The sequence below is a fragment of the Monodon monoceros genome, unplaced genomic scaffold (genome assembly GCF_005190385.1).
Source record: "Monodon monoceros isolate NGI ecotype Baffin Bay Population unplaced genomic scaffold, NGI_Narwhal_1 Super_Scaffold_5, whole genome shotgun sequence".
Lineage (NCBI taxonomy): Eukaryota > Metazoa > Chordata > Mammalia > Artiodactyla > Monodontidae > Monodon > Monodon monoceros.
The window spans coordinates 48,011,454-48,037,316 of NW_021703782.1; the positions used below are offsets into that span (position 1 = coordinate 48,011,454).

Sequence of the window (25,863 nt, forward strand, 5' to 3'; positions counted from 1 at the left end):
GAGCCCCCTGTAACTTCCGGTAACTCGTTTCTCCTTTCTTTGTCTCTGCCCTCTCCTTTTTATCTCTTTATTCCCACCTGCCCCTGGACCTCTGGCGGGACCACCGCAGCCTTGGATAAGCTCAGCACGCAGCACCTCTACCACCCCACCCAAGTGGAGATCGTGCAGTCCAACGTGGTGTTTGACATCAGCAGTCTGATGCTCTACGGGACGCAGGCGGTGCCTGTGAGGCTCAAGATCCTGCTGGACCGTCTCTTCAGCGTCCTGAAGCAGGAGGAGGTGCTGCACATCCTGCACGGCCTGGGCTGGACCCTGCGTGACTACGTCCGGGGGTACATCCTGCAGGTAGGGGGAGGACGTCAAGCCGGTGTCGGGGGCCAGCTGGAGAAGGGCTGGGGTAGGAGCCCTCGGCAAACCTGCCCTCCTTCCTGCCCCTCACAGGCCCGGGCATGCACACCCCATTCTGGTTAACGTGGTCCTTTTGGCAGGCTGCTCAGGGAATTGGAAGAAAGGAGCTGTGGGCCAGCGGGCCGGCATCCGGCCTCAGTGGTGAACGTTAGAAAGGAAATAGTGGTCTGTTGCCTAGGGTTGCTCTGTTTGCATTCTTTTGAATTCAACTCCCTCTCTCTACAACGCGGGCCTCCTGGCTTCCCCAACAGGCCTTATCGAAGCCCTACTAAAAGGGAGGGTACGGAGGAGGGTGATGGGTGTGCGAAAATCTGAAATTGCACTTCATCTGGGTTTCGTAGGGCTGGTTCTCACGCTTACTTGGTAGGTTTGGTATTTTCTTGGTTGTCTCTTCTCTGTACCCTAACCATTTATTGCTTCTTCATCCAAGTCAAAGGAACAACTCTGTAAACTCCCTGCTTTTGTAATCAGTAAACCCTCACATTCCAAAACATGCAAACCTGGTTGTAGATTTGGCCTTCACAGCACCCGTTCCTCCAGCTTGAGCCCCTTCTGTGTGTCAGGGGCACTTCCGGTCTGGTAAGAGTCTTGAGACTTTTCCGAAGGGCCTGCAGCCTCCACTCCCCATGCCCCCAGCCGCCTCGCCTTTTCCATCATTTTTTGCCGTATGTCATGAGTCGTTTTGCATTGTGTACTTTGCCTCTGAAATGTTTTTATGGCCATCTGTCTTCCCACGACCCTTGAAGGGTAAATGTTTGAAAGCAGCATGTTGGGAGACCCCAGGATCCAAAAAGACTACAGTGGACGATGAAGAAATACTCCCTCCTGCCAAAGGAGATCCCAGTTGGAGAAGGTAGAATCTGAAGTGATGTTTTGAAATTTCTTTTGGGGGATAATACCAGGAGAATTGACCCATTCAAAAAAAAAAATTGGTTTTGGTTCTGCCAGCCTTGTTGATGGCCCGAACCACCCTGTGTTGTGTGTGAGGCTGCCAGCTTGGTATGTGATGAGTGGGGGAGAGGGCCTTGAGTCTCGCCCTGGCTTTAACCTGGCGTGGACACACACACGCTCCTGTCGTTCTCCTGTGTGGTACCACCGGGTGTTAGCCAGGGCGAGCGGATGAGGGATGCTGAGTGGAAGTAGAGAAAGGGGGAAGGTAGGATCACCCGCCTGCTCCCGAGACTGCTTTAGTTAGCGTAGAATCATGTCGTAGTGAGACGTCAACTTGGAAGGCACAGGGCATTTGGCCCTCAGAAGATGAGATGGTGCTGATAACAGGAATAATTATATATTACGTTTTCAGTTTATTTAAGGCTTTCACAAGCATTCTCTCATTTGCCCCAGGTTGGGGACGTTTCAGTGGGGTGAGTGGAAAGTTAAGTCCTGGGTGATCAGGGGGTCCTGAGGCGGTGCAGGGTCCAGGAGGAAGGGGCCAGGAAGAACAAAGCATGGAACCAGTTCCACAATCCCCGCTTAGGCCAATCTGGAGACACACGCAGTGCCACGTCTTTCTACAGTTGTTTCCAAAGATGATTATTAATGTCCATTTGGGGTGGGTTCTACCCTGCAGGAAGGGACAAACCTCTTGCAGCTTTCTGAATGGCACTGTCAGCTTGGCTGAGCACTCCTTCCTTTATCAACTGTAGGGTAGCACATGCCCCGACCTCGTCACATCTTTACTGCCTCCAGTGCAATGCTTCGTCCTGTCGCCAGTGCTGTATTTCAGGTCCACGTGTCTATTTTTGCCTGAGATAGCTGGACCATACACTTGATCTCTTACTGTTGAAACACAGAGATACGAGCATGACTGTGATTAATTGCCATCGGAACCACCCAGTGTCCCGTAGCATTTTGACGGCAGTAAATACAGAACCTGCTCGTTGTTCTGTGCTGTGGTCCTGATGTTCTGCCTTGAACGGTGCCTGTTCTTTGTTTTACTTGAAATTATTACTTAGGTGTTCATTTTTTTCTCAGCATTTCCACGTAACTGTTAAGACAGGCGTAGAAAATGTACTCCATATTTAGTTTTGTGTGAGGGCCTAGGATTTAAAGATACAGAATTACAAGAGAAATTAAATTTCAGAGGAAAATTCAACAAAACCACAAACTAATAGTCTCTTATTTTGGGGTGAAATACTGCCTAATAAAGAACACTGTCACTTATTGTGATAATTACTTAATTGCGAAAATTATAATTAATTTTCATTAATGTCTTAGAGATTCTGAGAGTCTCAAATTTAATATAATCTGTTTTCTCCACTCAGGGTCTGAAATTGGCATTTTGAGAAAATCATAGATGATTTTTATATTCGAGGAACACTGGGTTTCGTTTCTGTCTTGTTTTATTGGTAGTACTGATGTCATATGGATTTTATTTAAATGATGCTTTTTGTCATTCAGCATTTATCATCTACTTGTTTCTTGTGAAAACAATTCTTGGTTTAGGAAAAAAGCAAGAGGTTGAAGGACACAATACTGTTATTTATGTAGTGAGAAGATGCTCATTTCATTAAAAAACAATAAGCAAGAGCTAGACTATAGAAATAAACCTTTTTTTCTCTAAAGCAATGTTATTTGATTATTGGCCAGTACTTTTAAAATTATATATGGTATGCTCAGATGACTTTGAATATAATTATATGTAACATTTTTGAGCAGGTAGACTATAAAATGTGCGTCCAAAGGTTGTGGAACCCTATAATGCACGATTAGTGTACAAGTCATTTTATCTGGCTAAAACTCAATTGTCTTGTAGCCCTCAAGGCATCAATTTTAGCATTATTGCTCTCAACAACAGTATATTGAATATTATGTCAGAGGAGAATAATTATCAAGGCAAGTTAGGGTGGCTGTTAGTCTTACCACATATTGACTTGGTTAGCAGCTGGCTATAGATTGTGTTACTGGGCAAATGAAGATGTACAGTAAGTTGAACTGGCGAAGCCAGGATATTAATTTAACTCTCTCTGGGCCCAAACCTACATCCCTGACGTATAAACACAGCCACTTCTGGTTTCAGAAATAGTTTCGAATGTGGAAGAATAGCAGTGTCTGATCTGATTTTGAATTTTTGGATTTGGGGGGAAAGAAGAGCTGGCCGTTCAAACCTATCCTTTGCAGGCGTGTTTGAAGAGGTTATTAAAAGAGAAAGGGAGATGATTGTGGGGGCACAGATTTATTTGGGGCTAGCAATATTTTCCAAGGGTCCTGTACTGTTTCTGTAAAAATTGCTTTTCACTTATATGATTATCTGTGTGATTCATAAGCTAACCAGCTGGCTAAGACTTGCACTACAGTGACTTAAGAATCCAGGTAGTATCTTAAAGGTGAAGAACCCAGTATTCTCCTGTGTACCAATTAAAGTGTTCGTTCAGAAAGTACCAGAAAAGTGAAGTAAATTTTAGGCATTTTCTCACAAAACAGAAAAAAGGAGGAAATAGGCAATTTGATCCTAAAAAGCAAACTGTAACGGAACATGAGATATTTTTTTCTGCTGCTGAAGAGTTGTTCGTATTTCAAGTCCACATCTCACAGTACGTTTATTCACAGTGAATAAAAGCAGTGTCCTGTTCTTTCCCCATTTTCCTTGTCTTTGGCCTAGGATATAAGAATATGGGTGATTATCATTGTTGAATTTAATCATTTAAAAATCAAGTGTTCACACAGTCTCTTTGCAGTTTGAACGTGTAACTGACTTGCCTGGGTTCATACGCCAGTCCGTCTGTGGCAATCTCCTCCTTTGCAAATGAGTCCTGCCAGAATTCAGGGAACCTTATCAGACACTCTGAATAATTAGCTGAGGTGTCAGCAGCCTGGTGAGAGGACGAGCAGTGATGCACATTTCAAGTCACCTGTGCCTTGAAACAATCAGGACTAATAGAACAATCAACACTCTAGAAGAACATTTCCCAGAGTAGCCTGGGTGCATTTGTCTTCTGGAGATCCGACGTGAGCATTAGGCGGACCTACACTCTGGATCCTTTCCTTAGAGCCTAGTGATAACATTAGCATAATAAAGGCTCTGAGAAGTTGGTTTCTGAGAATAGATAAGTAGCTTCCACCAACCTTACCCTCTTCATAGCCTCTTCCTGTGAAGCTCATCAGAAGTCTTCCATTCCTGAACACACTCAACTCTTCTTCAACTTAGGGCGCTTGCATGTGTGGATTCTTCTTCCTGGACTCCCCTACTCGTCTCTCTGCATGGGCAATGCCTTGTCCTTTAGGTGTCCGCCCACTTTTTCATGGAGACCTTTTCAGTCCAGCTTAACCCATGTAGGTCTCTTCTCATGTGGCTCTACCTCAGGATTCTGTATCCCTCAAGCTCCAATACAATTTAAAATCAGTCAAGTCAACTGTTAAAATGTTTTTTTCCTGGCTTCCTCACTCAGGAATGCCACAGAGGCAGGGTACTCAATAAGTACTTGTTAAATGAATGGGTAAAGAAACCTGCTTCACTTGATGTAGCTTGACATTTCACCATGGAACCCATGGAATACCTAATGACTTCAGTTGGTCCAAGGGCCCTTAGTCTTTCTTCAGGTGTCCTGGGGACCAAAGGCTGTAATAGCAGCTGGGCCACTGAGGGCAGTAAAAAGAGAGGCAGAAGCTCCCACACACCCCCCCTAGCTAGTGGTCTGTGTAGAATAAGTGTTTTGTGGTATCCATGTGGTAGGAAACATCAATATTAAGCAAACACTTGGATTTAAACAGCCCTTTGCGGAGCAAGTTCACATATGTTTCGCTCTTTGAATCCTCTTTCTTATACCACCCTCTTGTAGATATTGCCAGTGAATTAACATTTGTAGTTGTTGAAGCTCAGAGAGGTCAAGTAACTTTTCCATGATCACAGAGGCTGCAGACTGGCACAGTGGGTGTACTGTAAGCTTCCTGAGGATGAGAACCCCTTACCTCTTGTTTGTCACTGTAACCCACCTCCCAGCACCCAGCCTGGCATGTAATAGTGCTTACTAAATATTGGAGGGAGGAAATTTTGAAATCTGATTCCAACGTGGGTCTCTGACTCAATGGGCAGTGTTTGGGTGGTTTCTGGCTTTGTTTTTTAAGACTACCAAGCTGTATTTCCAGAATGTGATATGTGAGAGTCTTGTGGCATCAAAGTGGTGTGATTTGGGAAACAGAGAAGACCTGAGAAGTGCTTAATGGCAAAATTAGGTGAAATTGGTTCCTCTTTTGCGTCCCTTTTCTTGCCTATTTCCTGATACTCCACCTTGTTTCAGGTTCCCTTTGTTCTCTGATTTCCACGACGCAGACTTTTCCTCTAGATCTAATACTTAATTATGCTTCATTATAAATGCTCATCTTTGACTTACCTTTTCAGGGATACATGCCTTTTGTAATTGAGTGTAAAAAAGCAAAGGTTTTATAGCTAATTAGTAAGATTGCGACTATATCATGTGCAGGGAGTGGAGCAGAGGCGAAGTAGCTCTTTTCTCGGTCCATAAAAGGATATCAAGTTGGATAGTAAGGGGGCCCTGGCTGTTGAGTAAGAAGATCAGGCTCAAGCCTCAGTATTGCCACTGATTATTTATGTGAATATGGAAAAATGTGCCATTCTTACCCATGGTTCCTTCATCTCTAAAATTGAGATAATCCTTTATATCTCTCTTGCTTTTGAATGGCAAAATGATGAAATAACGTGGATGAAGTCATGAAGTTGTAAACTCCAATTCCAGTTGGTACTTTTCACTTACATCTATGCATAGAGCTAGGTCCGACCAGTTAACAGCGGGGCAGTATCAGGGGCCAAACATGTTTCTCTGCACATGTCCAATGCCTAGGAAAAGATAGGAAGCACATTTTAGCGATTAGTTAATGGGATAAATGTTAGTCGTTTTAGTAAGTAAACCCTGAAATACTAGTGGCCTAGCACAATAGGAATTTCTTCCTCCTCCTCAGCGAGACCAGCCGACGTTCCTGGCTGGTGAACACTTCCCTCCCAGAGGCGATTTGAGGAGTAGTAGTTTAGAGCCTCTGCCGTTTTATGGCTCTGCCCTTCTCTGGGACCTCAGCTTCCTCATCCCGGTGGCAGTCCCAAGAGAAGGTGGGTGGAGGGGTGGTGTGGGAGGTTTTCATGGACCAGGCCTGAAAGTAGAGTGGGTCACTTTTCCACGTGTCGCTAATGAGAGCTTACGTCTGATTAGGGCCATGTGATTGAAGGGAGCTAGGACACTAGTCCCACTGAACAGTCGCTCCCAGCTGTGCCTCTGCCCCTGCAGGATGCCCGCAGGTCAGTGCCCCTCTCATGTGTGGTGGAATAGCCAGCATTCTGCCTTCTTTTTAAACGGGCCAGGAAAGCTTAGGGCAGAATATTAGTGTACTTAAGGCAGGTTCTTACTAAGTTCTGGCTGCAGGTCTTACTAAGTGTGTGAAATAGACTCATGTCTTTATCCACCTCAGGCTAGGCTCCCTCACCTGTAAAGCAGGGATATTGACTACCTCATGGGTTTATGGTGAAGATAAAATAAGATGATGCACATAAGGCATTTAGTCGTGCCGCTTGCTAAGTATCCAGTAAATGTTAACTGTTAACATGATGATGAAAAAGACGATGAGAGAGGCTGCTCGAAACTGTTGCCAACCTGGCCATTTTAGAACTGTGTGCATAATGCAGCCTTAAACCCTGGATATTTTATATTTCACCATGCCTCTTAGGACAGAGTGTCTTACCAGCCAGTCTGGTAAAAAGGTAGCTACTATTGAATTGTAAATAAATAATACATACATACCTATGCATATACATACATATACACAAACTTGCATGTACATATGTACATAGTACATGCTTGATTTTACAAATAAGAGACGGGAGAGTATCATGACAAAGATTTTGGACTTTGGAGTGGAACAGACGTGGGTATAAATCTTGGTTTTACCTTTTGATAGCTCTGTCACCTAAGGTAGGTGTCTTCATCATAAAGGCTATTCAGATGATATGTATGAAGTCCTTAGTGCAGTAAGTAGCCCACAGCACTCTTCTGGAAATTAACCATTACTACGTGGTGTGTGCATGTGTGCTTTTTTTTGAGTAATGGCTTAACTCCATATATGACTATCATTTTATTACCATTGCACTTCTCTGTTTCATCAACTCTTTCAATACCCTTCCAAGCACCTGGCAAAGAATGAATGAGTACTTGATAGATTTATTTAAATGATTAGAGTTTCTGGGCTTTCACCCCATTGCGTAAAGTAAAACTTACTTAAAATAGTCACCCTTTTTTTATGGCTATTATCTGACCTCACAGATTTTGAGGAAATTTCTGGAGCAGAAAGAAAAATGGACCTAGGTATAAATTCATTTAGGTAGTCCTTTAAATAACCAGTTTTGTTGATTAATTACTATGTGCTGAGTACACAAGAGAAGATCTCTCAGGAAGCCTTCACTTACAAGGAAAAAGCATCTGTTAACAAATTGTGGGAGTTAAGCTCAAAACTATAAGAATGTACAGATGACCCATAGCATTGGCATAGAGTGGGATTATTTGACTCCAGCTAAAGATCGGATTATCACCACCATGGTATAAGGGGTCTTTGTATCATTTCAACATATGTGAATCTTGCAGGCAAGAAGGATCACAGGGGGATCAAGATCCCCCTGTCTTTGGCAGGGATATACAAAAGTAGATGGTTCAGGACAGTGTACTGTATTTACAGTGCCTGTTTTCCCAACCGCTTGGACTATTGTATAGATGGTATCCCAGCAATCCTCCTAACCTCCCTATTAGAGAGAGAGTTTCAGAGACTTATTATCGTAGCTGAAGGCCTCAGGCAGGGTCAGAGCTGGAAATGGAATACAGGAATTTTTGAATCCCTTGCCAAAGCGCTAACAATTTGAACAGCAATGAAAATAAACACCTTATATCCAAGGACGTAGCTTGATGTTTTGTGCTCAGAGCTAAAATAAAAATATTCCTCCTTTTACCCTTGCAAAGTAGAAATGCATAGCCCACCAAATTCTAGCATGGAATTCAGTGACTACTGGAATAGGATTTATGTCTGTGGGAGATGGAGGGAGGGTTTTTGTATTGCCTAGAAGGAGCAGAAATGAGCCCAGAGCTCACTGGCCATTTGCCATTGGCAAGAACCAGTTCCGATTTACTTGAAATGGATGTTCTCTGTGATGGCATTGATTAAACCATATGATCTCCGGAGCAACACTCTTTTATGCTCCTTGTTGAATCTAAAGTCGAAAGTTCCTGAGCTTTGGGTCTAGACCTCAGTTCTACCACCGGTTAGCTCTCTAGCCTTGCAAAAAGTCAGTAATTTCTATGCGCCTCATTTTCCTGATGATACCTACATAATAGGGTTTTGAGGATAAAGAGAAGTAATTGGTTAAATTCATAGTATTGCTCAGTAAATGTTAATTCCTTAAGCTGAGCGACTTCCCAATTCCCCACTCACCAAAACCCTTAAGTTCCTAAAGCAACAAAGCTTTGTGATTCTTCTACGTGTCCATATATTTTATTTGAGCTACTGTGTTCTTTTCTAATGTTTCCCCCAATTTGACAGAAGGGGCAAGTGGAGAATGAGAGGGGCTTGCTCAGGAAATGAGCTCTATCATGACTATAGCAAAAATCATTGGAAGGCTCTCAAGACCCAACCCTAGCCTACCATCTGTTTCTTTGGAGTGACCTACATTTCAAATACTCAAACGTGAGATCACGAAGGGCTGTGAAAAGCAGAAAGTGAGGTGAGGATCTGTGCAGGTTTCTAGAAGCTTTTGCTAAATCTGTGCAGATGGGACAAACATAAATAAAGATACACTTTTTTGATTCATGCATGACAGCTATGGACGTAATGCCAGCAGCAACTGGAAAGTAGAACGCGGGCCAGTACATTTGCTAGTAGAATTCAAGTGACCACTGCCAAATTGAATTACTCTAGGAAGACCTGTTGAAAGAGGAGATTCTTCAGGAAGAAGAGAGAGATTGTTACTTAGTAGAAGGGATGGAACAAACCTTTTTCCGTTTAGGAAGAGTGTTAACGTTGGGGAGAGTTGTGACCAAGTTTAAGGGAGAGCGTTGCATTTCGGTTGGGTGAGCAGCTTTGAGCTGAGGTGTTGGTGAGTGTGGTTAGGCCAATCTGGGCCTGTTGATCAGAAGCTGTTCTTCATTCACATGATGTTTACGTCACCATCCGTTTCTAAGGGGAGGGACTAGTGATTCTGCTGGTTCGCAGACCTGACGTTTGCTGCTGAACAACTTAAACTTAAAAAGGTGGATTACTGGCTAGTAACTTCATAAACGGTTATTTTTAGAAATTCACCATTTGAGGTCCTGTTGCTATCGAGGAAGTATTTTCATTTGTTGGTGGCAACTGAGTCACCTCTGTATCCCTTCTCTTTCTTTCTTTCTCTCTCTCCCTCAGTCAAGGTAAACTTGGGACGAGAGACTTGGAGGGTAGGCTGGACAGTGTAGTTTTGCGTTAACAGTGCAATGCCTCGTATGGTCACAATAGACCGTAGTACATCAGACCCCAAATTAAGAGAAGGAGATATTGGTTGATACGCATTTACTCTCCAGAGCTCATCTGCAATTTACTGTGTATTTCTCACCTCTAGCCCCCAGGAAAGCATTTTTCAGAGACTTTGAGAACTGAAGGTCCTGTCTGTAAGGAGAGGTTTCCTTGTTCTCATGTAATTTTCTCTCTTTAGCAAAGCCATAATAATAGTGTCAGAGGCAGCTTTCTAGTTAGAATGAGTAATGTGGTTACTGTATTTTCTATTTTTATTTTAATATGTTTTTCCTGCTGTGGATTTTTTTTTCTTTTTGGTTTTAAAAATAGCAGTTGAGTAAATGTGGTAATTCGAAGAATCTGGTGCACATTGCATCCTCTCTGGGATGTGATTCTGAAGGAATACTTGTCTACAACGGGCATTTTTTCCCCCCAGATTCCTTAGTGGAATAAATAGGAGAATGTTTGGAACACAGACCACTGAAAATATTGGCTTATGGTCAGGCCAGGTTAGGCCAGGCTTCAGAGAAATTGACATTTAAACCATAGAGTATCTATACCATAGGTTTTTGCCTCTAGAGTGTCCGTCAATATTAAGCCTGTTTATTTTACGGTGTGTTGATAAGACACAGAATTAGGTAGGTAGCTGGGGATGCACCTTAAATTGGTTCATTCATTTGCTTCTTTTAAAAGTACAGCACACAGGTTTAGAAATTTTAAATTAACAACAAAACACACTTAAATTCCCCTTGAAAGAGTGATTAAGAGCTCTTTGTCTCTGTGTCCTGTCATCTCTGCCAGAATGAGAGTTCATGCTGAGTATATTCCATTGAGTCAGCCATCATTCCATCACCGGCAGGAATCACTTTTCCACATATTGACATGTGAGGGAATGTCTGCTTGCAGTAGCCATGGGCTCGTGCCAGATTTTGAGATCCATAGGGGCAGTGCTGGGAGCTTTTCAATTCTGAATCAGAGATCCAATTCATAATAGCTGAGCCAGGGAAACTGGGTTGAATCTGTGGCCAAATCCAAGGCAAAAACCTCTTTTTTTCCCCTTTCCCTTTTTGCAGTGCTTTATTGCTTTAAAATATGAGTGCCTCTGTCCATTGATCCTCCGGTGTCTTTACATTGGATTCAAATTGTGGTTTCTTAGGTGAAAAGGTCAGTGTTTTATTCATTCAGCCACACACTGATGGAGATTAACTGAGAGCAGTACAAGACATTTGGATCCTGTTAGACCTAGGGCACCTGAAAGAAGTTTCTTTTTCTCCCTACCCTTCACTCTGCCTGCTGCAGTGGAGGATGGCCCTGTCTTCTGGGAGTGGGGGAGGGTTTTGATTGGCTGTGTGTTAACTGCCTCAGATCCATGGTCATAGGGTGAGTAAGAACCCCTGAGAATCAAACATGTCATCTGTGTAGCATCACCTTATTTAGTGCTTTTCCTCAAGTCTGGGGTGTCTCCAGGGGACTTTTTTTCCCTTGCAGCACTGATCTTTCAATGAGGTGCTAGTGTCTGTCCTGAGCAATAACAAGGAAAAACCATGAAGTGTGAACAGTTCTTATTAGGCGGGTAAATGTCATTAACGCCTTTGCAGCCTTCTGTGCAATCTGAATGCTCTTGTCAAGAGAGTGACTTACTGAAGCCTCCTGTAAAATCATATACATGGAATTTAAGAGGCTGAAGTTTCACATTTTAATTAAGCAAGGTCATTAAGCTTCCTTTGCTTATGGATTTTTGTAGTCAATTACTCTTTTGTCTGATTCAGACTGACGCTCTCCAATAAGCCTTTCGAAAATCTACCTACAAAAATTATTTTTAAAATTTGAGAAATACTTGATTTACTTTAAATCAGACTTTTAGGTAATTCTTAATGTTTGTCGGGAGTAGATGCTTCTCTCTGTTTTAATTTTATGGAGACCCGTATACTCATGCATTATACCTGATCATAATATGCATGTTTTCATATGTGGTGTGAGAAGAGTTAGCATTTCGACTTAATGAGTAGGTCAGCTGGTTTAATAAAAAGTCTGAAGTGCATAGTGTTAAAATAATGATTTTATTATTTTCAGGACTTATATAGAAATCTTTCTCCAACCATGAGTTTGCCTCATGTAAAATTCTAGTATTTTCCTGAACCAAATTTTTTTTTTTTTTTTTGCGGTACGCTGGCCTCTCACTGCTGTGACCTCTCCCGTTGCGGAGCACAGGCTCCGGATGCGCAGGCTCAGCGGCCATGGCTCACGGGCCCAGCCGCTCCGCGGCATGTGGGATCTTCCCGGACCGGGGCACGAACCCGTGTCCCCTGCACCGGCAGGCGGACTCTCAACTACTGCGCCACCAGGGAAGCCCTGCCTACTAATTTTTAATAAAGAAAAATGAATTGAGACATGTGGCTAAAACTTTGGGGAAGTAAATCCAGAAACTTATAGGTAAGTTAGAGGTGGAGAATGGAAATTAATTAAATGGTACTTACTAACTTAAGATGTATAATTTAATGTGTTCTATTTACTTAGGATACAGTCTTTGTTTCAGATTTGATTCATCATCCCTTTTTTAACATTTCATTAGGTGATAAGTTTCCTTTATGTTTTGTGTAATTTGTTCTGTTTTTCTATTTTGATGGTTCAGGAAAATGTATTCATTCAACAAACATTTACTTCAGTGGCTGCAGTATTCAAGTGGTAAAAAGGCACCGTGACCCTCTGTTACAGCTCTCAGTTTAGTGGAGATTGGGGCTCAAGTTAAGCTAAAGGAAAGCAGAGGCCATTCGTGTACATTTTCTAATGAATATATAAGCACGATCAGTAAGCAGTGCAATAATGAGTTATATGTAAATAGACTCTTTGGACATATTTCCAACTTGCCTGAAAAGTTAATGCTTTAAGGGATTTTAATCATTCCCTAGCTATCTTGCTTGTACTGTTAATTCAAACTCTGCAGTTAAATGACTGACTAAACCAAATTAATTTTCAGTTCGGCCCATACTTTTTGAATTAAAAACATTTAGTTTAGTTCGAATGAATGAAATTTTGCTCTCTATGATGGAAAACTCACCTATTTATTAGATCACAGAAGTTAAGCAGCAAAGATGCATTTCCTTCCAATTCCTTAACACACAAATGCTCGGACAAGTTAATAAAAACTTATTTTGAAATCCCCTTTCCGTGAGAATCCAAATATGATCATTTTAAGCCCTATTAGGATCATTTTGCAAAAGCTACCGAGGAAGTCACTGACTTAGAACAAGAAAATCTCTTGTGGAATTACTGTGGCCAACACCACTTGGGGAGTAACTGGGCCAATTAAAATGTAGATGTTTTATATTAAAGTATGTTGCCTATTAAGATAAAGAACATCAAATTTGGAATTAGTCTATATTCCCTTTGTTAGTTAGATTTCTTCACTCGTGGAAAGTAGTCTCAGATTTTTGGAAGCACAATAAGAGGGTCCATCTGACCACACCATCTGCTTTGTCCTCTCTCTTCTCTCTTTTCCACCTTACACCTAGATTCAGGCTATTACTATAAATTATGATTTCCATGGTTCACATTTTAGGGTAACTTTGACAAAGAGATGTCTGGAGTATCAAGATTATCAAAGACGTTCAGTAAAACTTCTTCATAAATGTTTTTCAGGGCACCAAATGGAGTATTCAGCGTTCTGTGTTATATTTCCCATATGGAAAAGTATCTGGGACCTGAAAGGGGCACACCCTTGGAATGGGAATACTTCTTAAAAAGGAACTTTATAAAGAATGCTATGGTGTATAGGGTTTTCATGTATGATTTATTCACTTGAGCAGATTGCTTTGAAGGTCCAAACAGCATCCTGGGTATAAGTTGTGCTTTCCCAGACCTGAGAAGTGTCTGAAAAGTTAGATTTCACAAACTTTTTAGATTTGCCTATGCTATGCCACAGGTCAAATATGTCTTGCTAAGCGTCTGGTTGCCATTTATTTTAGTCAAGGTTTGGCTTTTGTTAAAAACGTTGGATTGGGTTTCTTCGTAAAAGATGTTTACCGTCTCTGTCACGTGTTATTTTATATTAACAGAAAGTCAGGATGGTAGAATTTAAATGCCAGTGTTATGTGGTGACACAGGAAGGTGTTATTTTTCTATGATGTTCTTTCTTTCATTTTTTGAGATATAGGTCTTTTAATCAGTTCCACTTTGTAAATATTGTCTGAATGCTGAGGAGGGCTTGGAAGGTCATGGTTCTTTTGTTGTTACTCACTTATTTACAGCAGTACTTGTGAAAGAGTTCTATGCAGGTGTTAAATATAAGAACACTTTCTAAAGTTTCGCAAATAATACTTCTACGGTGTTCTGAGTGGGATGGAAGGAGACCGAATGTACTTATGTGTTGAATAACGTCAGACTTTCATAGAATATATTGAAAAGATACTCCTTTTAGTCATTGCCTATGTATTCTTTTGGAAACAGTGTTCATAGAATTAAAGCATATTTTCCTACAGAACAAATATGTGAATGGTGTATACATCTTCCCTTATCTGGAGTATGTAGTTGAAAAACCTAAGTAATTATGTTAAGTCTAGAACCTCTAAACATGTTTCAGGAGTATTTTTTCTGCTTAGAATGAGCTCTGTAAGATGCCATATAATTTTTGCTTTGTAGTTAGTGTTTGTGAACAGCATAGAACTTAGTGAGATTGGGAGATGCTAATATGCTAAGTGTCATACTTGAAATATTTAGTGTTTTTTTTTTTTATAAATTTATTTATTTGTTTAGTTTGGGCTGCTTTGGGTCTTCGATGCTGCGCATGCACTTTTCTCTAGTTGTGGCGAGCGGGGGCTACTCCTCGTTGCGGTGCACGGGCTCTAGGCGCACGGGCTTCAGTAGCTGTGGCTCGTGGGCTCTAGAGCGCAGGCCCAGTAGCTGTGGCGCATGGGCTCAGCTGCTCTGCGGCACGTGGGTTCCTCCCGGACCAGGGCTTGAACCCGTGTCCCCTGCATTGGCAGGCGGACTCCCAACCACTGTGCCACCAGGGAAGCCCGAAATATTTAGTTTTGATAAAAATAATATATTAAATAGAGGGAGTTCTCCCTATAAAGTTGAACTAACCTTGAGGAACATGCAGGCCAGTGTGTAAAACAGACAGGTAATATAAACAGATTAAAAACTGTTTTTGTTAATAAAAATTTAGTTTAGAACAAAACCCGAAATTTGCCTTAGAAAATGTTTCCAAATTTTTCTCTTATTTCATTCCCAAATAAATCTTTGGGGGCAAGAATAAAAATGTGAAGATTCATCTCTTTTTATTTGAACTAGAATATTAGCTTGCGTTAGAATGCTGTGAAGTATTTATGGAATAAAGATAGAGAGCTTTATTAATGTTATCGTTTCTGTGGACAGAGCTTAAAAACAAGACTCTGAGAGAAAGAGGGGAATGCTTTTTTCTCCATGTCAAGTAGGTTCTGCAGTTCATGATTATGAAAAGAGAGGAACACAAAAACAAAAGTCTGTGTTTTCATGAGTTTTAAATTATGAGGCCAAAAACACTGATTTAGATGTAATAAAAATTCATATACCTCAGCTTATTAGTGATTTTCTTTTAAGACTTTCTGCAGAAAAGACATTGCCAAACTTGACAAGAAAGTTCACGTTGGGTATCTTAGATGCCTTTATAAAGCTTCATCCGCATTTTGTACTTTCACACGATGTTACGTGCCCTTAACAAGATCAGTAAGAACGAAGTATGGAATCCTGGAGAGGAATGTTGGGGGACCTTTGGAAATGTGGAATGGAACCCGAGTACCAAGGGTATTGATTGGCAAGTTAGAGCATTTTATTTCGTTGGAAGTCGATTCTTGTTAAGTAAGTGATGAGTTTATTAGTTATCCACTGTTGTGTAACACACCACCCCAAACTTGGTGGTTTAAAACAACCACTGTTTTATTGTTGTTCACAAGTCTGTGGGTCAGCTGGAATGTTCTGCAGTGAACTGGTACTCTGACAGGATGGAGGCAGGTGTGGGCTGGTTGGTGTCAGATGGCCTCAATCTACACATCTGGCTGTTGGGTTGGGACTGGCTGTCTGTGGGGAGAGGGAGGTGGTAACTGGTTGTAGTGTAGCTCATCTTTGAGCCAGTTAGCCTGGTCTTATTCACACGCAGATAATTGCAGCCTTCTGAAGAGCAGCAGGAGAGGACAAGTCCACATGCGCAAGCACTTCTGAATGTCTGCTGGCTTCATATTTTGTAGAATCCCATTGGCCACGGCAAGTCACATATGCAAAACCCAGGGCCAGAGTAGGGGGTGATTATGATTATTTCGGGACATGTGTACAAGGAAGCCTGAACAATTGGGGGGCCAGTACTGCAATCATTGATCACCAGACTCTAGTGCCTTAGGGAGCTTCATTTGATAGTGGTATCACGTGGAGCTGAGGAGGGGGAAGCCCTGAGCCAGACTCTCTAGTTAGAAACTGTCACTGTAGTTCAAGTAGAAATAACCCTGGCATTAGGGTAGTGGCAGAGAGAGTAAACAGCAGTATTAGATAAAACCACTGCTAACTGAATTCGGTAGGTAAAGGAGAGAGAAGGTGTTTGTAGATTGATTCCAGGCTTCAAGGTTGGGTATATGGGAATCTCAAGAACTGGTGAGATTTTGGAACTTAATTATGTTTGCAGTGAGCATAGGACATCTGTGCAACTTCTTAGGCAATTCCCACTCCTCTGTGCAGGAACATTAATATGAAATGAGACTGCATCTTTGAAGTTCTTATTGTTTTTAATCTGTTGCTTTCGAATTCATGGCCTTGTCCCAGTGCCCCCTTGACCCTAATCCTTGTGAAGATGATTAAGTGACAAGAAGTGTTTCGTCTCATCTCTTAAAAGCACATGGACAACTTCGCTATAAGCAAAATGTTTCAAAGTTTGGATTTCCTAGTTTCATTTCTCAGAGTTCAACATATGCTTAGGATTTTTGAGAATTTAGTTTTACAGGTATTTCTTTGAGATTATTTTTTTATATTTAGAAGTATTGTCAATTTTGATAAAAGTTAAAAATTTGGTAATATCAGTATTCCTTTGTAAAGCATTTTATGGTCCAGGTTTCAGAGCCAGAGTATAAAAGTTTTGCTGCTTTTTTAATCATTCCGTTCATAATCTGGGGTTTAACTCCTGCATATTGCAATTTTTTTTTTTTTTTTTTTTTTGCGGTACGCGGGCCTCTCACTGTTGTGGCCTCTGCCGGTGCGCAGCACAGGCTCCGGACACGCAGGCTCAGCGGCCATGGCTCACGGGCCCAGCCGCTCCGCGGCATGTGGGATCTCCCCGGACCAGGGCACGAACCCGTGTGTCCTGCATCGGCAGGCGGACTCTCACCCACTGCGCCACCAGGGAAGCCCTGTAAATGTTTTTTGTAGAAATCATGTCTAGATTATTTATGAACATGTGTTAAGGCTTCTTCCTGTTAAATGAGTAGAAAATTAGTTGGCCATGGTTTCTCTGTTCTTCTTATACGTGGATGGAGAACCTTTTGTGTTGTTGTTTGGGTTTTTTGTTAAGGGCATGTGATTTACCTGCAAAAGAAAATAAAGAGAGGGACTTGGAGAAAAAGAAACCTTAGTGCATGGTTTTCTTCGGGAAGAAAAGTATGAAATTTATCATTTAAGACTAGGGTACATAAACTTATATATAATAAATGACAAAATATATCCCAATTTTATATTATGGTCAGTTAAAAAGGAGAGGATAAGGGAAGGGAAAATAACAAAGGAAGAGAGACAGGCAGATTTTTTAAAATGATCGTTTGTTTGTTTGTTTGTTTGTTTTAACAGTTAAAGCAACGTGGTTTTGCAACCTTAGGTACAAATCAGATAGAATTAGGTTGCATCGTTTAGATGTTCCATTCCTACTATTGTGTGATTCTTTTATTCATGGTCATCTCAATTACTGTGAAGCTAAAACAGGAAGACTTCCACAATCTTAGATCAAGGAAGAAATATTTTTCTCCTAACTCAGAGTGGATGGCCCTGCCAGCCACCAAGATGATAAATAGAGTAACAAGAACCTGTTGATTGGCTCTTGGGGTTCATAGCACTTGAAGCTTACAAAGGGATTTCACTTGTACTGATTCATTTAGCATGGAGGTCTATTGAGTAGATAAAGCAAGGTTTATTAATTTTGTTTTATATGTTATCAAACTAAAACTTAGAGTTGGTAATAGTGACAAAACTTCACAGCATTCAAAACTAAGTACTCAAATTTAGATATTCTGATATCGTGTCTAGAGTTCTTTACATTATGTAATGTTTATCTTTAAATAATTATTTAGTATGAGGCTATTTTTAAAAGCATGTACATAATTATTGATTTATTTAATGGTCACAATCAAAGTCTGTGTTAATGTAGATTTAGATGTCTTTAAAAGCAAATTTTAGAAGTCAGACATATTTTTTAATGTTACGTTGAAATGCCCTGTGTTACTCATAAGAGCAGCTGTCTTAAAATTTGATTTTTCAACTGTGTTTCTCTCTAATAAAATTCACTTCTATAAAATTTTGCTAGCTGCTGTAGGAAGACCTATAAAACATTCATTTTAACTCTAGTAATATTTATCCTGCCTTTTCCTTGTTGGCATTTGTAAAATTTCTGAATGGCTTGCTATTTAGTTTCAATATATTTCCTTTTAGTAGATGATTTACAGATAGCAGTGTTGAAAAATGTAATGTTTGTTTTAAGTTTATAAACCAGAGATTGAAAAAATGAGATTGTGGATGTACCATGTAATAAAAATAGGGAGATTTTTATTCCTATCCAGATTTAGTTTCAAGAATATGAGTATTTGATTCATCCTGATTTTCATCTTAACAGCTATTGCTACATGTTTAAGCAAAAGTCATTTATCTCTCAATTTTTCTTAAATCTTAACACCTGTAAGCTGTCTTGTTTTCATTGGCTTTGATTCAGAATTATTTCAATCTTCTATGCTTTAGTCCTTACATGTATTTATATCATAGATCAATTGATAGATTTTTTTTTAAATACACAAAAAGAGTTGCAGTGGCTAGAATCTCATTTACTAATTTATTATAAACACAGAATAATCCAGGCATTTAAAAATTTTTTTTAAAAACGTGTGTGTCTGCGACTTAATCTTTGTATTTGTTTCTAGAGGCTGTGCAGGGTGTTTCCTGTCCAAGGCACAAACCGTATATTTCATTTGTCATATCTAATGTTTTTCATATCCGGAAATCATGCTCCATGTTATATTTTACAAGACTTCATAAAAATAAGTGATCCAAATAAAATTTATAGTTATTTTAAAAAATCTGTCATAGCAAAATTATCTCTTTCTCTTCTCTTTCTCCTTCTTAGATGGGTACAGATGGGATTATAAAGTTTAAACAAATGTGTGTTTTCAAATGAAGTCTAAGTTTTGAAACTAGACAGTCATCCATTATTCAGGAGAAGCTCGTGGTATGTCGGTAAATGCATTACAACAGCTCTCTAAATTAAAAAAGACCCGAATTGCCTTGTTTGCTGATTTCTATGGTGAAAATAGCCCACAGTGGCTGATTTCAGCCTCTCAGCACAAGTCACTGAACACAGGGTTGGGAAGAGATATGTAGTAGCCCATTATTATACAGTATTTCCACCATACAAAAAACGTAGAGAGAAGTAAATAATCTCAAGAGCACAGGTAATAGTAAAATGTAGGTGAAGCGATGAGCTTTGAGTATCTACTACCTTTATTTTTAATATCATTTCTTTAATTGTAAGTTTATACAGTTTCATTTTTAATAATGTGTATGTTTGACAACCAGCTTTAAAAAATTTCTAAACCTTTAACAGTCAGCTCTCTTGGGCTGGTGCTAGCGGGCTCCAGCAGCACCACTGCAAGAAGCCGTTTCCCGTGACTGGTAGCACTGGAAAGATAGGTTGCGGGCTGCACCCGCTCTGGAGGAGGGGCGCCTTGTGTCGGGGTGCCCAGGAAGCAAGGCAGTCATTTTCTCTTGCAGCTCAAATTACTAAACACCACCTGGTCCCATAAATATTGGTATTTATATTAATATAAGGCTTCAGTGGGAATAAAATACTAGAATCTTTTCATAAAAAGGGCTGGGGAAAATTTAAGATTTCCGATGCAAGAATTATTCTTAATTCTTGCTTTTTCTGTTTCTGTGTCTCTTGGCTATTATATACCCTCTCCATTAAACATGTAAAGGGAAACATTCCTGTCGTGACGTCCCATTGGGCACCTCCTGTAGTCAGCACCTCCAAAAGCCGTTCCAATAGCAAGGAGAAGCTGTTTACATTAGTTTTTCTCAACAGGATCTATGGATAATGAATGTGCAGTGTAGAGTGTAGTAGCTGCGTTCTTACAGAAGAAAATAAACCGGAATCTTTTAAACTTATTAATACATATTACCAACTGAGGTAATGAAGTGAACAATTAAAGAATCTGTTGCAGCTAATGGCAGGGTTTAAAGTGCATTTTTGACAAACTTTCCTCTTATTTAAAAAGAGAGAGAGAGGGTGAGCCTCCTCCTGTATTGCTGTTGGCAGCTTAGAGGTGGTATTACTCAAGGCTTTTGAATAAAATAACACGTTAAAAATATAATTGACTTCTTTGGGGGAATCCAGGAGCTCTCCAGACAAATTCATTTAGGTGGGTTGACAGAACTGCTGGCATGCATGGTCAAGAAGAAAAATTGGGCATATTTTGTGTGTAACCCTTTGAGTATTAATTCTGACCAGATCACACTGTAAATAATGTTAACTGTCATAAAATAAACACAGCCGGGGTTTGCACCATATGTTTTTTAATTATTTTTTGCAGCTTCTTTTTGTTTGTTTGTTTTTACTGAAATGGAACCTACTGATAGCTCTGTGAAGTTATGTTTATATAAAAGTAAATTACACTTGTACTTTAACAAACTTGGCATTGCACACCAGTGTCTGTAGGCAGGTTTTGTTTAAAAAAAAAAAAAAAAGCAAAGCTTTTCTCGTCCTTCTTTTTTGCTCTCCCCCCCCCCCCCCCCCGAAACAGTCTCTCTCACAGAAATCTGCTGTACCATCTTTGTGCCGGTTTCTTGTTTTTGCACATGTGAAGGAGGTGCCTTTGGAATGCCACCCAGAAGAGGGACTTGCTTAACCGCTGAAACTCACAGAGGGTGTTTGGCTTAAGTAGCCCTGGAGTGGCCTTTCAGACTGAGGCTACTGTGGTCTCCCAGTTTGTTTTTGTTTTTTTGCCTTCCTGCTTGCGAGTGTTGAACACCGTCAGAAGCAAGAGCTCAAAGCTCCCTTAGAACATTTAGGTAATTTTTAAAACTGTTATTATTTTCATAATCACTGTCTCCTCTTGATCTCAGGGGAGGCTGGGAACACTTGATTGTCTTTATAGAGCGTATGAAACTGATAGTGCCAATGGGAGGTGGGTGGCACGTTTCGTAATCCGCCCGCCTCCCCCGCCCGCCCCCTCCCTGCTCATTGCTTAAATCTGCCTCTTGGCAGATCTGACAATATCCGTAATTATCAGGCACCGGGAGCCCTGACTGCAGAACTGCTTCTGCATGACACCTGTCCAGCTCGCGTTCTTCTCCTGCCCCTTCTCGTGCCTCGGTTTGCTGACTGGCCTCACGACAGAGCAGCAGTCTGCTGTTAGTAAACATGTGTCACTTCCCCTCACTTTCTCAGACACCGGAAGTTCTGCCCAAACTGTGCCGCACACCAGTGTTGGCGTTGTGACCGTTCACACAGTAGGCATTTCACAGACTTTCGAGAACGAATGAGAAAAGTTAGTGCAGACAATTCTCTCCGCGTTATGCTTTCCATTTTCCCTGTATTAAGTGCCTTTCCTACCCTTGACAGATTTGCTTAGCACAATATTATCTTTGCTGTAAAAGCTCATCTTGACTGTCATCTTCTCTTCTAGACAGAGGAGACATTGCTCAGTTTTTATACAGGCCAAAGGAAAAGAGTCCAGGGAGCCCCAGCGGACTTTCATAGTGCTTAGCAATTCTCAAGGAAGGGAATAAAAGCAGTAGAGAAATATACAATAATTTGGGGAACTTTTGTTCCAGAATATTTCTGTATGGTGAAGATATTGTTACTGAATGTTGTAAGTGGAAGAAGACTTGGAGATGAAGCTGTATTCAGTGAGAATACCTGCAAAGAGAAGAATTAGGTAAAAGGAAAGGCGGACAGCTAATACCACTCAACAGTTCATGCCTATGCATGGTCAACCTTAGAAATGGTTGAAAATCCTTGGTTTTTGAGGAAGAGGTCATAGAATTTGGGTTTGGATTTTTTTTTACCAGGATAGTTGTCAGGACCTTCGTAGAAGGTCCCATTAAGCATAAACCTTTCCTTCTTAGAAACTGGCAGCCTATTTTATGAATACTCTTCTTGGAAATTGTGATCTAATATTTATAAAATTTTATTCCACTGAACAATTGGAAATTATCTTCTATTATAAAGGTTTGACTAAACCTTTTTTCCTCAACAGGAACCAAAAACATGACAGAGTTAGGTAAGATAATTTGGGAAAACGTCAAAATATATCAAAGCTTCTTTTTAAATAAGTGTTGTTGTCATTGTTTGCTTATGAAAGTAATACAAGATTGATATAAAAATTCAAACATTGCAGTAATATGTAATGCAAAAATAGGAAAGCTGTTCCTAGCCCCTTCCCCCAGAGACAACCCCTGTTTTAATTGTTTATAGTCCATATATTTTTATGCATATGGAGTACTAAAAAAGCCTTATTAATTTTATTGAAAATGAATTCATCTGACGTATAGACACACACACACACACACACACACACACACACACACACACTCTTGTAGCTTACTGTTTTAAATTTTAATGGTATATCCTAGTCTTTGTGACAGATCAATAGATGGCTTCCCTCCCCACTCCCACTGTTGACACCAAATACCTGGAACCTATGAATGTCTCATTTGGAAAAAGGTTCTTTGCAGATGTGCTTAAGGATTTTTGAGATGAGGAGATAATCCTGCATTATCTGAGTGGGCCCTAGGTACCATCATATGTACCCTTATAAGAGAGAGGCAGAGAGATTAGGGACAGATACACAGAGGAGAAGACATTCACAGAGGAGAAGGTGATGCCAAGGTGGAGGCGGAGATTGCAGTGATGTGCCCGGAAGCCAAGGATTGCCAGCAGCCACCAGAAGGTAGGAGATAGGCATGGAACAGATTTTTTCCCCAGAGCCTCTGAAGGGAGCACAGCCCTGCCAGCCTCTTGATTTTCAATTTCTGGCCTCCAGAGATGTGGGAAAATAAAATTTTTTTTATTGTTTTAAGCCATGAAGGTTGTGGTAATTTGTTACAGCAGCTTTTGGAAACTAATACAGGCCTCTTTCCTTCTTGGTATTTATAGATCTTACCCATTCTTTTTAACCTCCATATCATTTTTCCATTGTGTAGATACAGCATAATTTATTTAAATAATCCTTGGGTTGTAATACTTGGGTTGTTTCCAGTGTTTTGACTTTGCAAACATTGTTTTAGGGAATATTCTTGTACATACGTATCATTGCAATTGTTGGGGTGTTTGTAGAACAAGTATCTGGAAATTTAATTTTTAGGTCAGTAGGTAGGTACTTATAAAAAATTATATTTTGAATTGGTAATATATACACATAGGTACCCGCCATTCAGCTCAGATGCAGTCTCTTTTATTAGTTTCTTGTGTTTGTATACCTTCCAGAGATAGTCTATAATTGTGTGCATATAAATATTATTTTTTCTTTTTTCACACAAATAATTGCATACAGTTTGAGCATTCTATTTCTTGCTTTTTTCACTTAACAGTGACCATGGAGAGAAGGTAAGAGTAGTTGCATTTATTGTGGTTATTTTCTGAGTGTGTCCTAATGTGTTCTCCAAAAGCTTGTACTAATATATACTCCATTAACAATATATGACTTCATATATTGTATGTTTTCTAAAATGAGACTAACTCCTGAATATTACTTTTTTCTCTTTATTTTTTTCTTTTCCGTCTCTTGACAGCTCTTGTATCGTAGTGGTAGAAGAATACATATGGTCATAGGAATTTTCAAATCCTATAAAAAGGAAAATATAAGAATTTGTTGAGGTATTTATTCTCATAGATTTTCAACTCAATATATATTGAGTTTCCAGGCTTTTCAGAACACTGACTTGGGAAGAATAACTTCCACTGTTGATTTTCCTACTATTAATACATGAGATACTTTCCATAGTACATATGTACTTAGTTTATGGTCCAGAGTCACACTAGAGTAGCATTAATATTACTTCATATCAAAGTGGCAGGTGTTATATTTACTCATATAGAAAATACAGTAAAAATTATCTCCAGTAATAATTAGTCCAATAATTTTATTCTTTAAACCAAACTTATATAATTTTTTTTTCTCATTGAGGTTGATTTTTTTTCTCTTCTAATTTTACTATTCCAAGATGACGCTTCAGTCTCCCTGCATTCCCAACTCCAGTTCACTCTCAAAAATACAAGATGCATTTCGCATCTGTTCTGTTGTTAAAGCCCTCAGGAAATATCAGAAAGCTGTTCTTGCAAATTCATCATTATTATTAAGAAACATAATTCACTTGATGGTTATCTCTGCCTTTCTCCACATCCTATCCAAGTTCCAGGATGACAGTGCCTTCCTAAGGCAAGGCAACATCGCAGAGTCTCATCTCTCCCACCTTAATTTGTAGCGATGCATTGCATTTGGGTGACAGGCAGTTGTTCATGCTTGAGTAACCCAGGATTTGAATTCTACAGTTTGTGGCATCTATGTAATGTTTAGCAGTAGGTACAGCTGTTAACTATTCGCTTATAAATAATCTTTTTCCCTTTTCAACCTGTCTCCCAGGTAGTGTCCCTGTCACCATTAATAACTCTTCGGCAGCTCCCTGGTGATTTGACCCATCAGTTGTCTTTCATGGAGGAGTGGTGCTCTGGCCTGCTGTGGAAGCTTATGTAGGTCCCTTTAGCTATTCAGTCACCCCAGCAGCTGTATTGTATTGTTGCAAGTCCCCCGACTTCAGGGAGGTTGTGTTTTGGGGCCTCACGGCAAGCAGCCACACACTTCATACAATTTAAGAAAGGTGGCTTTGCGTTTGGGGCCAGAGATGATAAGACCTCCCCCTTAGACTGCACAGCAGGGCCATGGTGTGGATGGGGCAGTGGGCAATGGGTGGTGAAGGTGACCAGCAGCAAATACAACATCTTTGTCTCTTTGGTGCTACACGTGCACGTAACTATTATTGCCTCATCTGTCATCCTCTGATGTTTGCAAACTTGGGGTTAGCATACCTGATCTGGTTAGTGGACCCATCAGGTGTGGTATTCTGCCTATATCTGAAGCTTAAGCTATAATTCAGAGGGTGGGAACTGCCCCTTAAATCCTTTGGCAGTTTTGTGGTTCCTTCATTTGGACACGTGCTCACTTGCCTCTGCTATCTCTGCCTAAGATGGGCTGCTTCCAGCAGTTCTCCAGGATAATTCCTGCCTGCCTGTAGGTCTCAACTTAGCCATCACTTTTCCAGGAAATTGCTACTTTTCTCTGTATTCGCTGTTTGGCTGTACCACCTCAGGTGCCCACATGGCAATTTTATTTACTCTCCAGTAATTGCCTCTTTACTTGTCTGTTTCTGCTACTAGATTGTAAGTTCTTTGATAGATAGTTCTCAGTGTTGTTCGCTGTATCCACATTCTGAGTACATCATAGAACCTCAGTAAATTAATGTTGAGGGAATGAAAGAGAGTTTATTTTTTAGGAACTCACTTTCCATTGACATATCATGGTCATATCAAGGGGGAGTTCAAGCAATAAATTATAGGCATATACTGTCTCCCATACACTGTGCTGATACCATGGGTATAGATAGGAAAACATTTTGATGGCTTATCGTCTTTTTTTTAATGAGTGACTAATGTCATACATTTCTTTGTCTGAGAATATGTCTTGGCAGTACGGGATTTCTTCTGAC

The 25,863-nt window shown here is 40.4% G+C and overlaps 1 protein-coding gene across 3 annotated transcripts in view; it reads left to right on the plus strand.

Annotated features, from left to right (window-relative positions):
* Nucleotides 1–25,863, plus strand: part of BNC2 (basonuclin 2) — a 419,458-nt gene that overhangs the window by 292,640 nt on the left and 100,955 nt on the right. For all 3 annotated transcript variants that reach the window (XM_029202981.1, XM_029202982.1, XM_029202984.1), the window contains one exon: nucleotides 110–345. In XM_029202981.1, coding sequence (XP_029058814.1) covers nucleotides 110–345 — 236 coding nt within the window. The remainder of the gene's footprint in view (nucleotides 1–109; nucleotides 346–25,863) is intronic.